The sequence below is a fragment of the Zosterops lateralis genome (assembly GCF_965231275.1).
Source record: "Zosterops lateralis genome assembly, chromosome: 6".
Classification (NCBI taxonomy): domain Eukaryota; kingdom Metazoa; phylum Chordata; class Aves; order Passeriformes; family Zosteropidae; genus Zosterops; species Zosterops lateralis.
In genome coordinates, this window is record NC_139761.1 from 26,431,256 (window position 1) to 26,448,759 (window position 17,504).

At 34.8% G+C, this 17,504-nt stretch overlaps 1 protein-coding gene across 1 annotated transcript in view; it reads right to left on the reverse strand.

The window, feature by feature from the left end:
- The window catches only part of AKAP6 (A-kinase anchoring protein 6), a 254,431-nt gene that overhangs the window by 179,574 nt on the left and 57,353 nt on the right, over positions 1-17,504 (reverse strand). Inside the window, exon 3 of the mRNA XM_083862864.1 lies at positions 258-509. Within this exon, the coding sequence (XP_083718990.1) occupies positions 258-509 (252 nt within the window). The remainder of the gene's footprint in view (positions 1-257; positions 510-17,504) is intronic.

Genomic DNA, 17,504 nt, shown 5'->3' on the forward strand with positions numbered 1-17,504 from the left:
CTGAAAATTATTTCAATCAAAAGAAAACATTGCTAGCCACTAGCATGATGTTTCTAATAGATGATCTTAATTTGCACTAATTTGGTTCAACAAGAACAGGTATCAGCTGAAAATTAAAAAAAATTAAAACAATTTTAGCAAAATATCTAGAAGTAAGTCACCCTGAAAGCTGTCTTCTTAGTAATTTTGAATGTGCAAAAGGGATGAGCTGCTTTGAACACAGATGAAATTCTTTAAATTGGATTTAGTTACTGTACCTCCTTAGTCTCTTCAGAAAATGCTTGCAGAATATCAGTCTGCCTGGTGTAGTTCCCATTGGCGTCTTGTAGTCCCTGGAGAATACGTTCTCTCAGAACCAGGACAGAAACACGTAGCTGGTGCCAGAGTAGTTGCACTGTATGGATATCGACTATCACATTGACAGAGTAAGACAGAAGCTTCAGGGAAAACTCAGTCTCTAGCAGAGCATGAATTTGTTCAACGTGATCAGATATATCTTCACAAATATCCTGTAATGGAAAAATAAAGTAGATATTTAGCTAAGGGCATGGTCCTTTCATGGATCAGATCTACTTTTCATGTACTTTTAATTAAATGCAGAATAGATTTTTTCATAGAGGAAATACACTGTAATTAATACATCCAGACTTTTTTCTGTTCTTTTTTTTTTCTTTTTTTTTTTTTTTTTTTTTCTTTTTTGTTTTATGGCAGTGTTACAGCAACTGAACCAGCAGCTGTCCTGTTTGGCAGTGCTGCTCAGTGAGTGCAAAGACAACATACAATAAAGAAGGATGGCACAACAAGATCACATGAATCACAAGCAGAAAACTAACACCATAAAGTGACATCCTAGAAGACAGCTATAGGAATGAAAATTATAAGATTGCCAGGAGCTGTCTCCCTCTCTTCGACACCCCCACCCCGTGCCCCCACCAGTAAAAATGCAAAGAAAATGCAAAGAATCTGGTCCGTGCCATCATCAAAAAGATTCACTTGGACAGAATTTAAATCTAACCTCTATAACCAAGCAGGACTGGCCTGGGATAGACTCAATGGGAATAAGCTATTTCTGCTACCCATTGTTGTCTGTGGTGGTGACAGGGCACTGATTTTTGCATAGTCTTGCACTGGGCACAAAATTGAACAGCAGATTGGTGGTAAAGGAGAAAGAGGGAAAACAGAGAAGCTGAAAACAGCTGTGTTGAAAAAGGAGAAAGAAAATATGGGTTGCTAGGTTATAAAGCTAAACTTTTGATGGGATGGTATCCTCCAATTTTAATATTAATGTTTCAGATTACTAAGGTTGTACTGCATACAGTGTAAAATAATTTCATTCTACTCTTTGTTTTCTTTGTGAAAGGACAAATCACAATACTAAAGAACATTTAGGCATATGCTATTGAGCAAACAACACGCTATAACAATTATGTTTGAAAACTATGTGTAAAAAGCATGTTCTATACAATTAAGGAAATGTGATTAAAACATTGACAAAAATTGGCACTGGACCCTAGAAGTTTTTCTCCTACATCTCTGGCAGTGACTTAAGGTGACTAAGATTAAGGTGACTTAATAGCATATTTAAATTCAAGTTCTATTTATTAAAAAAAATATTAATTTAATTCAAACCTTCAAAAATCTCTTTTATATGTATATATAAAAGTGAGAATAATCATAATTTTGTATTTCAAATTCGCTATTGAAACAATTATATCAGACAATTACAACGAAATCTTATGCCTCTGATTATACTCTAGAGGTTTGGTATGGCAGTAGAGTAACAGGAAAATCAGTAAACCTGATTGTTTCTAAATTATTAATACAGTACAGTATTTCTTAAAGTTCGGATTTGGCATCTTCAGCATGAAAGTAAAGGCAAAGTATTTAAAATGTAATTGCACATATGTAACAAATTAAACCAAAAATCAAATCTCATTTTGTACAACAGATAGTACAGATTTAACTGTTATCAGGTGCCATTGCTAGGTACTCATTTTAATAAAACACCGACGGTTACATCAAGTCCTCTGCAAGAGTTCTCAGAAATGCCAGATGAGGACAAAACTTTGGAGTTTCAATTGTAGATGCACTGAGAGAAAGGCAGCATCTCTTCCCCTGTATCCTCAGTCCCCTTGCTGGAACAAGCAGCATCTGTATTTACAAGTGTGACACACACAGCCTCACCTGCCAATATACAGAGCTGCAAGTGCTCAGGGCTTCCAGTATCCACACACTTCCAGGTGAGCAAATGGACACTCTAGTTACCAGATTAGTGTGCTACAGACACATAGACAGAGCTAAAACTCTCTGAGCTTTGGAAAAAGATTGTATTATCCATTTAGCCACCTATAACTGATACACGACTGAAAAGTACAGCTGTAATTCTATGTTGTTTCAAATGTTTTAAAGAATATTTCTAATTAATTGGTTTAACTGAATTTGCATTTATTTCTCCAAGATTGTTAATGTTTTTTTCCTCTTGGCCATAATGCAGTTTAATTTTTGTTTTAGTGGATAAAAAATAGATTGTGTCCAGTAACTAATTTTGTAAATTAGACACAGTCTACAGAAAAGTAATTATATATCTCAATTTAGACTATTTATGTGAATGAGCTTAAGGATGTGCCAGACTCCAAAACAAGTTTTTAATATTTTCAAACTTCACACATACAGTTACATGCTGAATTCCGTTACCATATGGATTCTCAAAGAGGTTGAAAACAGAAAGCCATAAGAAGAAAGAACTAACAATGAACAAGTGTCTTCTGACAATTGTTTGATAATGTACTGAAAATATTGGCTAATTAATCTAGATAATACTCCAAATCAAGAATTCAGACCCACACTTCAAACAAGTTTTCTCTTGATGCCCTATTATGCTAGCTACAAAAGCATTTCAAATTCGGAAGTAGACAAACTTTCCACAACAAACCAACTTTGTACTAAATGCAAATCCCAGCACCACTAGGGTTTTGAAAGAAGCAGATATTCAAGAACATAGGCTGTTAATTTTTGCATGGCTTGCTAGAAGTTGCTTATTTTTCCTCAAAAAGTAAAACCTACTTACTTACAGACTACTGTGGCACACAGCAACAGCCAAGTGCTTTAGGTACTCACAAGGTAATTAACAGCTTCTTACAGCACGGAGAGAACCTAAGCCCGAATTTGGTCACATCCAAAATCACATTCTCCCATTATATAAGACTACCACATCAGTAAAAGGCAAAGTACCAGCTCTTAAAGGGTTTAGGGTATAGACAGCATGAGTGTCTTACATAAAGCTTGTAAAAAAAGAATTTATGTCCCTACTAATACCCCTTTCCTTGATTTTAACTGTCATATGGTGGTGTGAAAGCAAAGGCTGTGCCAATAACAGAATAACTATGTAAAAGGTACTGCTAGCCTTCAGGATAAAAAAAATTACAAAGAAATGCTAACTTTTTCCATGTAAATTAATCCTGATTAGTGTTCAGTAGAGCAGCATTAATAAAGCTGCATCCTATTTACTTGTATCTTTTCTCCACACTTGCCAGGCACAAACCCTGCATATTGAGAGGGAACAATACAATGTCAAATCCAGTTGACATTTTCTAAATTTTTTTCTTTTTACTGTATCTGATGCCTAGATTTATAGATAATTCAGTAAAATTAAGCAATTACACCTAGCACAGCTTTGAATTCAATATTTTTCTGTAATAATTCACACAATTCAAATACATAACATGATTTTTTTTTGTGCAGTAAGTTCATGATTTTACTGAGGCTCAGTATCAAGACCTGGTACAACATGGTTTCATTCTCTTCATTCTTCCTAACTCCTTGTAGGTGACAGCATTAGATGGAGCAAAACCAGCAGAACATAATTTTGTGCCTTTTTACTGTGTATTTATAAATAAAGAACAGCAGTATCACAAGATAGTACCTAAATGCTGTCACGATTGCCAGTTGCTCTTACCAGAAGTAAATAAATATAGGTAAAATAAATAAATAAATGATAGATTAAATAAATAAAGGTAGATAAAATAAATCATGCATTTTTAAGTAATAACCTATTGGCATCTGTTTGTAAATAAGCATAGTTCCAGGTCAACGGTAATATTATAAAGCCTGTACACATATGTGGACAAAATCTTCTCCGTTTAAATAATGTATAGTTTCATATCATATTTACTCATAGAAAATATTATAATCTGATTTTCATTGTGAAAACAATTTTGATAATCATTAATCTCACATGTCAGCCAGGCATTTTTATTTTCACAGAGTTTCACAGCAATATTAAGGTAAAGATTTTGTCATCCTCTCATGGACTTTCCTGTAGCACTGACTGTGGAATTTCTCATGCTAGAGGGGTTGTACCCCATTTGGCTGCCAACTGCCCACTTCACTCAGTCTTCCAGACAGCTGATCCTGTAATTTGCAGCTGCTGAATCCATCAGCCTGCTCATAGCCCTCCATGTCAACTAAAATAGCCCGAATTCCAAACATTGCCGTAGATGAAGAAAAAGTGCATAAACAAAAGCCAAGAGTCAATGAAAACAGCTTTGATGTTAACTTTTAAAAGTATTTTCTCTCTGGACCCTAAGAAATTGTGGTAAGATGTACATGAAACTAGTGAAAGATGAAAGGTTGAAATATGTTGCTTTAGAGTTAGTATCAGTGACAAAGAAGCTATACTGGAGATTTTGTTCTTTGATCTTGCAGCAAAACCTCAGCAGGAAAAACAGATTGCTACTGGATCTTACAACTGCTGTACATGCAAATATAGTCTATGATTTTAAATATATGCTTATGCTTATATAGAAAGGAAAAGAGAGAATTTTATTTCTGAACATCTTTTAGAATGGTATTTTTCCTTTAAAACGCACTCTGACTTCTCAAAGAAAAAGTTTCTCATTTTTCCCTATCTGTTGTACATTCAGTGTTACAATAAAGGTAACTCTGTTCTCTTCTATTATTGATGAAACCTGAATAGCAAATGCTATACATAATTTTTTTTGCAGCTATTTTTAGGTAAACAATAAAGTCAAACAAAATAATTACACATGAAAAATCCAGACTTTGGCTAAGCAAAATCAACTGCCAGGGAAAGGCCTCGACTGACTCTGAGCCTGTGAAAAAGTGATTGAAGCACTGTAGTGTGCCTTGTATGGCTGTGGCATTCAGTGGTGAAGAGAAATGAATGCATTTTAGTGCGTGAAGAATGCAAAGGAAAGCAGCTACCAGGAGGGTTCTGAGATCACTGACCCTTGCCTTCTGCTGACACTGACAACTTTGGAAATACTTTGGTCCTCAAAAGTTCTCTGCTCTTCCCTCATGATATTATGCACACTACTGATATTTTCTTTTCCTGGCCCACATCATTTTCTGCACATTATTCTCTTTTCCAGCTTAGCTTTTACTTTTGATTAATTTACTCTCATTATTTTAAGTGAGGAACATTTTAATTATTGCAAAATTCCAGTAAGTGAATCTAAGATGATCTGCTTTCTATTGTACAAATATTGCTATTGAAAAATTCTCAAAAAAGTTTTGAAAATAAATATTTGCTTTGGTGAACTCTAAATAGGCACGTTTCCACTGTGCTTTGTTATCTCCAGAATTGGTGAATTACATTCTTATATCCCTGTACTTCAAAATAATATGAAAGAGATGTCACATCATCAGTTCTTCGGCAGAGCTGCTAAAATAGTAATGGTTTCAATGTAACTGTAATAAACACAGAGTGGCTCTGTGGTGATTTATTAGTTGTTTATGTGTTTTATTAGTTTGTTTGTTGTGTAAGTATACTGGTTGACTGTTTCTCTGCAAGGAAAAGAAGAAAGGAAGAAGTAAGATATGATATCACACGTCAAGCACTTCAGAAGGCTGAGGAAAAATGCCTGAAATGTTAATGGTGAAACTCCTGTTGGGATTCCAGCAATTTGCACTTGCTTTGCCATATGGACCACTGCTGGGGCCAAAGGATCAAACATACTGGGAACATGCAAAAGGATCCTTTTGTCCAGAAACAGGGCAGTTGCTGCTGGAAGTTATTCCAGCTCAGTTGCCAGAACCAGCTGCAATGTCTTGCAAACCTAGGCCAGCCTGTACCTTTTCTGCAGGAGGGAATGGCTGCAGAGAAGAGAGGTTGCCTTCAAATGTTTATTTCCCCTACTAAATTTAATCAATGATTTAATGGAAAAAGACTCTCTGAACACCATTCACCACAGCCAGATTCTTAATTACAAGGAAGCATTTAGTTCACCCAGGAATCTTCAAATAGCTGATGTACAAAATCACTCTAAAACCTGTGGTGGAACAAGAGAGTCACAGAAGAAGTTATGGCAGTAAAATGAGGTACATTGGAATTGTACTGAAAGATTATTGTTTGGGCTAACCACTTCTCAGATATTCCTGACAATAGTAACATTGACAGCTGAATTACACTTGTGTAAGAAACTGCAAATCCAAGGTGAATGTAGCAAATAAGTTGCTGTGGGAAGTGATGCAACCTCTGCAACTAAATACTGTTTTCACATTCCTGTCCTTCCACTGGTTCTACTCTGCAAAGCTACAACCCAAAAACCCTTTGAAAGCTTCCAAATAAAAGATATGTTCTTGTATTCCCAAGCCCACTGTGTTTAGAGAATTTTCCTATTAAATTAGGAAACACTGTACAACATTCCTTCTAGGCATAACTGTACAAATTTTCATTAATCTTGCTTTAGTCATGTTGAAGCAAACTGATCTTTATCAAAGCCTAACTCTGAAAATTTTTAAATAATTAAAACTTGATATAAGATGTCATATTTGTGCTGGCTGAAGTCCAGTTTTTTACTACACTCTGGAAGGCATCATTGCAGAGGTACTCTAGAGCGCTTCTTCACACAAGAAGATAAGTTGTACTAAACTGTGCAATAGAGTAGCAGGTTTTGTTTCTAGCTACTTCTGACAAAAAAGGAAAAATACCAAACTCTTATGAATACCTAGTCAACCAAGTGGTAGTAGAGGTAAGTTTGGAAAAAAAATGCTTTCTTCAAATGCTTGTTCATTGGATAATGGTAATTACATATGTACTTTTCTAAATTACGTCAGCTTTAACAGCACAAAGAAATAAGAAAATAATATTAGTAAGCTTTATACTAAGCACACTCACCTTGTGTTATATATTTCACTCCTCTAAATGGAATATCTATTCATATTTATTAAATGGAAGAGAGAAGACTTACTAAAACATTCTTCAAATACCTTGCAGTCCTCTTTACATAACTCTACTTTTTCTACCATAATAGAAGAGTGTAGGATATATTTTCCAACTCTCTTGATAACTACCTTTGATTCTTACTTATGTTACTCTCTTTACTCAGCACTTTCTTGCTTTCTGTATACCATATATATTAAATGTAATTTAAAAGCATTTCTAACTATTTTAAATTACCACACACAAATAAAAACTGAGGATGCAAATGGAAGTATATTTTATTCACAGTGAACATTTATGCCCTGCAGTAGCTAAGCCAATGAGTTCTTGGTAATCTGGCCAGGACTAGGTAGATTTCGACCTCAGTGTAGAGAGTAGTTCACTGGTTGTGAGGAAACCCCTACGACCATTTCATGAAAGACATACAAAAATTGAATGCTATAAAAAATCATCCTCTATATGAAGACTCAGAAAGAAGACCACTGCTATTATTTGATTATAACTTCCATAATTTTATTTACAGTATGAAGTAGCTAGCAGAACTCAATGCTATTGCATGAATCGTTCAATAACTTTCCAGCAAAACTGGTTATCCTTTTGAAAACAGTGAGTTTTAAATGTCTATGTGACAAATTATTAACCCTGACGGTTCAGCTTTGAATGTGTCCCACTCTTGTTCTCTCCTAATTTTTAGTTTAAAGAAGATTTGGAATAACTCTTGGCATAGAATAAGAAAATTTCAAGAATTGTTTAAGTGTTCTGCAGGTCCATAGGATCTTTATTGTCTGAGCTCTATTTTCTGGTGAGACAAACTGTTTTTGTTGTTTCTATGAGAAAATAAGGGCATCTATCTTATTTTTAAAGTTTATAGATTTCTTTTAAAATACTCAAGTAATTTATTAAATTCAGTAGTTTTAATAAGGCTCCTTGAGAACAGCTGACCTTAAGAGAAGAGTTTAGGTAAAAGAGAAAAAAATTCTTGGAAAAAAGTCTCATTCTTGAAATAATGAAGTTTTGAATTACAAACAAAATATATCCCTACATAAATAGCATGAAGTATTTTAGACAGCAATGAACTACTGAATAAAAGGAACTTCAAGTTCACACAGGAGAAAAATTCAGGCGTACTGCAGAGGCATGCAGAACACAACAGAACAATTTAAATCAAAATATTTTGGCTCATTTAAGCCAAAGAAGACTTACTCGTTCACTCTCTTCAACTGAAGCTTAGTGACTATAACAGAATTGAAGATGGTAAGACTCTATTCTTATCTCAAATGAGATATGAAGAGTCAGAAGTGAAGAACTACCATCTGTGCCAGGTCTTCTGTAATGAAAATTGATAGCATGATAGGAAGTTTTCAAGGTGAGTGGCTGTTTATATCACTGCAGCTAAGCCTCCAAGAGCTTCTGTGACATGTTTTTGAAGTTATTTTCCATCAGTCATTATTTAAGACAAAGGGACAGAATCTCTCTTGGTCTTTATTATCAGACTTCACTTTATTGGCACCGTGTTTCCCTTTTACATTGTTTAATGAATCATAGAATCATTTTGGTTGGAAAAGACCAAAAGCTAACATTTAATCAATGAAACCTTATAGGAATTACTGAGAGGTTTTTTTTTGCTTTGTTTAGAAACATGGAAAAGAAGCCTTAGAGTCTATCTTGCATGTGGTTTGAGGTTTGTGACCTTCCAGTCATCTCTCCTGAATGACAAATATTCAAGTCAGCTGGAAAGCCCTTGTAGATCTCCTAGTGAGTTAGCAACAGTTACAAAGCACTTTGAGCATCTGGAGGCACTTCCTGTAGTCTGAAACAGCTACCACCTACCCAGCCTACCAGGAGGCTTCTTCCATTCTGGATATCACCTCCTGTATTGTAAGAGACAGAGTTAGAATGTATAAAGCTGTGCTAGAAAAATATTATATAAATGCATAAATTAATAGATCTCCACATACCACATAAAAGCAAACACCAAAAAAAAAAGCTATCAGAAAACCACCTAAATTTGCTGTGTTGAGGAAGAACAGTTTGAAACACGGGAAGAAAGGTATTTTACATATTTAACATCTTTAGTGAATGAAGAAATAAAGGAACTAATTTTAGGAATAAAATATTTGTATATCTTAAATAAATCTAAAATATACAAGATTTTAATTCTAATTTAAATTCTGCAATTGTACATGAAATGTATTTATTTAATTATGCAAAGAACTCTTTGAGCAGCCTAATCAAGTCCTTTATCACAGAATCAGAGAATGATTTGGACTGGAAGGATCCTTAAAGCTCATCTTGTCCCAAAACCCTGCTGCCATGGACAGGGACACCTCCTGCTAGACCAGGTTGTTCAGAACCCCATCCAACCTGGCTTGAACACTTCCAGGAATGGGGCAGCCACTGCTTCTTTGGACAACCTGTTCCAGAGCCTCACCACCTCCCCAGTAAAAAATTCCTTCCTAATATCTAACCTAGACCTATTCTCTTTCAATTCAAAGCTATTTCCCCTTGTCCTGTCACTACAGTTCCCGATGATTATGATTTTTATGATCTCTGATTAGATGATATATTAAATACTGTTCCTCATTAGTTTCTGTTACGTACATGTGTCACATAGAATGCTCCTGTGGTTTTTTGACCAGAAATACCAGGTTTACATCCACAAAAGGAAAAATAGGGTAGGGGCTTTTACAGGCTTTTTTAGAAGGACTATAATGAAGATTAATTTGGAAATATGTACTTATAGGACTGGAATGACATTCAAAGCTATCTGAAACATCCAAACTACATGCTTACATACAAAAGCAAATAACATACATTAACTATACTTATCTGATTATTGCCAAATCTCACTGTCATCCTGCATGTCTATAATATTAATATATTAAAATATATTGTATCTTTAAGTGTATACTTAAAAGTTTGTGTATAGTATCTTCTTTTCAAAAAATTCATGTCTACAGTATCCTTGAATTTTTGATTTAGAAGTAAAAAATGTGCTGTATAAGTAGCAAGCAATGAAAAACTCAGATTTTGCAAATTGGTCCAAAATCCTTCTAAGATAGGTGAATAAAAATTGCCATATCTACAAAATAAAGCACTTCTTTACAATCAAATTTTCTCTAAGGAAACTAAAATTCTCTGTCAACAATAGTTACTTGTTCTGGCTGCTTATAAATATAAGCATGACAGACATAAGTATTTTAATACTAGAATTGTGTCTCAATATTTAAATTAGACATAATATTTTAGTTAGAATATTAAAATACACTGTACTTGTAATTACTTGTAATCTACATGTTACAACACATGTAGAGCACATTCCAACAACATATTCCTACAAGGCATATTCCAGTGTGACAGCTCTGAGAAGACAGTTTGTGCTCTATTAGGATAATTCTCATGGCACTGATTTTTGGCTTTACGAGAGAATTTTCTGGTGTAAAGCACTGACACATTTAATGGCTGTTAAAACATTGCTTCTTGAGAAAGCACTTGTGCACTACACAGTAGGACTGAAGTGCCTTGAAAGAAGGAGGAAATGAGCAGTGTTTATCTAAATATTTATTCATTTTCATGTACACATATGTATATATATAGGAAAATATATTTATTACAGGTTGCTAACTGGAACAAGATCCTTGATTTATAGAGCACTTCATAGCATTATTTCCATCTTTAGGAAAGCAAGACGGCATGGCCTGTGAGATAAACTGTTTCTTGTGCTGACAGTAAACGTTTTATCTCTGAACAGGCTTTTTAATATGCCATCTTATTTTCAAGCTAAAGAGATAAGTTATAAATTATCTTTGTCTAGACTGTATCTTTCAGCGATGAGTGTAAGTCTTGCCACTGTGCAGGCTCAATGAGAAAGAGAAAGGTTGTTTCCATGCCTGGGCTTGTAAAAAGCAATCCTTTGAAATTCAATAGCCAAACTTGTCTGTGCAGAAGTTAATGTACCTATGTGGCTTCAGCTTCTAATGTGTGTTTGTGCATTTAAGTCATGTGTAAAAATTTATATCTCCTGCAAAAATAGTCATCATCAATTTAGCTTTGAACTGAATTCTAAATTTAGACAAAGTCAAATCTTACCTCTTCCTCTGATAATAAGAATCACAATAAATGGCATTGGATCCCTGAATTGTCATATTCTAAAGTATAGACAGGGAAGAGGAAAGGCAAATGGCACATAAATTGCAAGTGTTCATATTTCCATATTCTTCTTGGAACAACTGGGCTGGCTCTGCAGAGGCCTAGCTGGGTCACAGGCTTTCCTCTGAGCTGAAGTGTCCATGCCAGGCTGGGCTGGATGTGAGCCTGGAAATACAGTAACCCTGCTGGCCCACTGTGCTGCAGCCACCAGCCCTGCCAGAGCCTGGCTGCTCACCCTGCACAGGCACCGAAAATGCCCCTGCACACTGAGCCACTCTCTCATTCTGGTAGGTTTTACTGTACAGCAATCATTGCAGTTTTACTGCGCAACAGTCTTGAAAAGAACATTTTGTATTTTCAAAACATTTCAAAAATACAATGTATTTGTCTGCAGGTCATCTTTTACCAAAACATGAAATCCATAAGGCTGTAGAAAAACAAAACATATTTTCCTTTCCTCGCCAAGCCACAGTCAGATCAGCCAATCTTGGCAAGTTTGAGTAAAATGGAAGAAACATTGTTATTTTAAAACAATTCCTTTTATTTCTCTTACAGCTCCTAAATATTGAGGCCTTTTCACAGACACATTTTCATCACTTCATCAAGAATTTTGTAAGACACTGAGTTGCTTTGAGCCAATGGGAAGCTTGGTCAGCTGAGAAATTCTTGAAATAGTATTGATAACACTAAGTCTGTCAAACAATGTATTTATATATCCCCTCTACATCCATTCTCTTAAAATTCTGCCACTGACTATAATTCAATATCCTGCCCAACATTAATCAAAAATGTCCTACATTAATCAAATATTAATATGTTATGTAGAACATTGTGATTCCTCTCAGCCATTACTATAAATTAACTTCCAGCAAGAAGACATACTAAAACCCATACCAATTGTTTATTTCTTTTAATAAGAGGTCAAGGGAGGCCATAGTTCTTAATAGAGGTGTCTCACTCTCCAAGACTAAAGCATGAAGGATGGCAGAACATTACAATTGCTCATTGTAATGTTTCCCAAAACATTAATCCTACCATCCCTTGAATTTCAAAGTATGAAGAATTTCTAAAATTTACCACTATTGTTTATATTTCCTGATGTCTTTTACAATGTCAGGTGGGATCAGGATCATCAAAATAATTCATAAATTTCAGCTGAAGATGTTTATAATTTATGAAAAATCCTTTTGCAGACTTAAAATGAAATTCGGGTAATAATAAGAATTGAACTTCACTCTACACTTTCTGATTTTATGTCTGAGGTAAGCATAGGGCAAAAACAAAGTAAACCATGAGAAGTATCAATTCCTGAGAAAGTTTCTTCACTTATCAGTACAACAGTAGATATGGAAGAGGCAATTACTGTACCAACTACGTATCTCATTCAAAGTAATCACATCAACATTATATGCAAAATCTATTTGCACAAAAAGGTATCTAGTCAGAAGAAAGGCAAAAGAAAATATTGCTACAGATGCGGCAATAAATGAAACATAAGTAGAAAAAAGGAATCGAGTAAGCAAATTTTAAAAAGAAGCCTTTACATGGCAAAGACTGTGAGCAATAGCTAAGTTTGTGGATGGAGGGACTGCTCTCCAGCATGAACCCAAGAGTGCTAAATAGGGATAAACAGCAGATCTACTTCAAAATCACATTCCCAATCCAAAATAAAATGCCAATATAGACATACCCACAGAAGAGCAAAAACACCTCTCTAGTTTTTCTTGTATGGAATAGAATGAATTCAGACTCCTAATTTACTGATACATCTCAATATATGAAGCAGCAATCTGAAAAGGATATGAAACGGAACAATAATAGGCACCTACTACACTTAGCCTAGTATTAAGCACATAAAGCTGTAGCAGAATTTTCCACTCCTTCTTTCTGAGCTTTAAATGAAACTCTCACAAATAGCACTTTGGAGAAGAATATGGCAACTGCCATTACAGAGATGAACATACTAACTTGTTTAGCCAGCAAAGTCTAAACAAGAGCAAGTGGCCACTGATGCATGGGCAGCTGAAGAGCAAAAATAAAAACCTTTTAGAAGTCAATGAAAAATTCCTATCCAAATAACAGATGCAACTGCTGCCATAATCTATGGGCTGATTTCCCATTCGTCTGGCACCTTGTAGAAGCACACATCAACAATTCTCTATCCAGTGCCAACTTTTGCTTCAGAGAAGTCAAAAAGCTTTATCATCTTAATCCAATGCAAATCTTTGAAGAAAACAGCCTTGGCTAACAAAAAAAATAATCCTGAACTTTTCCTGTAGATACAATTTCAAAAGAATGAATAATTTTGCAGAGAGAACAGATGCATTTGAGTGGTCTGAGCATTTTCCTCAGGATATGGCACACACAGAATTTTGTGAGCTGAGAACAAAACTAAAACAAAGGGCTTTGGAAAGCGTACAACTCTCAGAATACTTTTTAAATGGTCTGCTAAACTCGTGCAACTGTGATAAGCAACAGATTTTTCAGGATATTTGGTCTCCAAATGAAAAGCTACAGAATTCATTAAGGTTCTAATAGAATTAGTAAAATCTGCATATAATTAAGAAGTTCCTTGTTTACTATTACTAATTATTATTAACATTCTTTTCAGTCTGATGCTCTCCTAGACCTTTACCAATCACTTCTTTTTACAAATATAGGTCAAAATTGTTGCCAAAGTAATGCAAGTAGAATCTTAAAGTGTCTATTTCTAATTATACCGTGACCTATAAAAAGTTAGCTGAGTAATGTCTAAGAGAATAGAGAAGATTGAGCATTAGGTTTCACCTCAACACCCAGTAAAAAGTTAATGCTCCACATGGAAACAGGAGACCAAGAAATTTACACATGATAAACATATTTTTTGCCTTCAGAAGTGAAAGGTTTTAATTGTTTAAGCCTAAGATTGTGATTGCAGAAACTTTACAGTGTGTAGAACAGGGAGTGAAAGAGACTGAAGAATTCAGAAATCTACATCTACAGAGAAAAAAAATCTGTCCATTTTGCATGTTAGATCCACAGTGCACAGGAAACGCAATGTATTGTTTCAAACCAAATATATTTAGGTCATGCAATATTTCTAAAGATCTTGAAAAAGGTTTTGATTTATTAAAAATGCTTTTCTCTGTTAAAAAATCAAACTGAAAATTTATTGCTTTACACTTTTTTAGTCTTTTGTAAAATAGTTCAGCTTAACAGTTTCTTACCTCTAATACTGGAAGGAGAGTTTTCAGTTATCAGCTTTGCAAAAAAAAGGACTGTCCCATTTCCTTTGCTCAGCTAAAGGAGTTACGTGCAACCAGCAATTCAAAAAATATATGTCTGTTTAAAAGACAGACAAGCAAGCCATAGATGATCTGTAACCCAATCCATCTTCAGTGCAGAGTCAACAGCTTTTGTTTTACACTAAATATAGAGAATTGTCTCCTGCCTCTACCTGTGTTATTGTGCAGATCAAGTTTAGGCCTGTCTGCTCTTCCCCTGCACGTTCTGAACTACAGTAGCGATTTCTCAACATCCAGATCTGCTGTGTGGCAGCTCTCTGAAATTTCAGACGACACTTGGAGACTTGCAATTAGCAAGGTTATTTTAAGCACTGACCTAAGTTCCAGCAGAATGTTTATGGCATTATGACAGGAAGGAATCCAGTATCATATCAGTCACTTGGTAACCCTGTAAAGCTGATCTTGGAGACGAGACCCTCTAATTCACAGCATAAAATTGAATATCTGATCCGAAATTTACTTCAGCTTATGTTTTTAAGCTTTGAAAAGAGTGGAAATATCTACTTGGTTAATATTAGGAAGCTTAGAAGTTATTTTAGGACCTGGTAGATCATATGCTTGGAACAAATGTATTAATAGGAAGTTATTACTTCCCTAATGGAGAGACTCATTGCTTACAAAACAGAGTCTGTTACTTTTGCAATGTTCACATTTGTAATAATGAACTATTACATTCTAAATGAGAGAAGAAAATAACTTACAGTAGTTGAACTTATTACAGCTGGACTCAATAACAATACCTTTTAGTTTCCCCTTAGTTATTTTGAAAAGGGCTCCCTCTTCTGTACAGGCCTGTGGTAACCCTGGATTTTGGTTTGCCCTGGATTCCTTTGAAATTCTCTGGCTGTCGAACTATTTCTAAGTCATGTTTAAAGGCTCAGTCATACCCCCACACCCTCGTTTTCTGTTCATTCTCATTCCTCCCCCTTTCCCCCCCCTCCCTTTTTCTTTTTTTTTAATTCATGGATCAGCTTTCTTGTTCCCACCCATCCTCATACTTCCAATAGTGGCAGACCTAACCTCACACAGGGAACCATGACAAACAGCTCAGCTGACCATATACGTTAGAGCTGTACTGGTCAGCCAGTTCATCCGTGTGCACACATTCCCAAGAGAAGATTTTTTTTTTTTTTTTTTTTTTTTTTTTTTTTTTTTTTTTTTTTTAATATGGGGTAACTCCAAGAAGCACATCTCAAAATGTTGTTTGCATTTCTAGGTAGTTTTCACTTGTTGATTGCACTCCCTGTTCCAGGAGGGAGCAGTAGATGAGCCAGGTTGGGTGAGAAAGGCACCAAGTCTACTGACAAGCTGAAAATGGACTACTATCCTAATTAGGAAACTGTAAAAATCATAAAGTTAAACCAAAAATCATAAAATCAAAATCAATGGTGAAAGAAATATAAGCAGAAAAATACACATGAGCTGATTAAAAAAAAGATGCACTGCATAGTAGGAGGACAATTCAGCACAGCTGGACAGTTTCATCGTAAGTGCTTTGAAAGATCTTTATTGCTAACTCTGTAAAATGGGACTTATTTTCAGCAAGTTTTTCTAGAGATGTAAAAGAGATGGCCAGAAGGAAAACATCTGAGGTTAGAATTAATGAATGAGTCATATGTTTTCCCTGAAATACAAATACTTTTGGAGGGGTTATGTAAAATGCTCAATGAAGTGACACCCACAATCAATTTCATCATTTGTGTTGACTTATAAAGTCTAAATAGAATTACTGAGGGGGATGTGTGTAGTATTATTATTTGTTAAATTTATTAATATATTTATTCATTTGTTAATAACGAGGGGTTTGGCAGTTATTTTTAGGGAAAAAAACCTCAATTTATATGAAGGGATTTAATTTCAAACTTGTAACATCACTGTAACTTTTTTCAATTACATATTTTTGCTTGAGGTTTAATTCCTATGCTTTTCCCCTTGAGGTAACCTTTACCAACCAGAGAGCCCACATGATTTGTACTATGAAGTCAACATTTTTTTTGTATAAAAGACTAAAAATGCAGTCCTTGTTTGCAACCAACTTGATCTTTTATGAGTATAGTAAATTGACCTGGATAAGAAGTTAAACTAGTTTCAAATTTTCCAGTTAAAAAAGTCTTCACTGGAAAAAAAATCAATTAATTTAAATCAAAATTTTACAAAGAAATTTTGACTGGAAAAGCTCTCAAAAGCAGAATAGGCTTTCTCCCCATGATATCCACTTTGTACAGGTGACTCAAATGTGTATGATTAAAAAAAAATTGTTTTACAACCTATTAGGGCCTGTGATTCTCAATGATGAAAAAAGAGACCAAAATTCAGATCTCTTTTCTACTTTTCACACAAGTGTAGCTATGCTTGGAGTACATCAAAGAATTCAAGGTGGGTCTCAAGAAAAGTATTAGATGTATAATCTTTTCTTCTCCTAAAGTTTTTAAGATAAAATTCAGTTTGTGGATTTGAAAATACCAGAATAGGGTAGTTTTATTCTCTTGCAGCTAAATAACCAATAAATACAGAAGTGGGAATGTTCAAACTTAATGAAGATTCAATGAATAGATGGTTTTATTATTTCCCCTAAAATTTTCCCTTAGCACCCCACCAAGTCATTATAAGCAGAAATGGAAAACACTTCAGTTAGTAACAACAAATAAAGTGAAAGCAAAGCAGATGAATTTTATAAATACAGTCTACCTCCATAACTAAAAATTAAAGTTTAATAACAAATCTCTCCCAAGTCCTTGTCCAGTTGCCTGTATTCTCATTTATTTAATATCTTCAGAATAACTACAGGAAGAAATGCACCAATGTGAGGGAAAGACAGGTAAGAGATATTAACCTCTCCTTTCAATAAAGGGAATATCAGTGCATACCACCTTTGGCATTTTCATTAC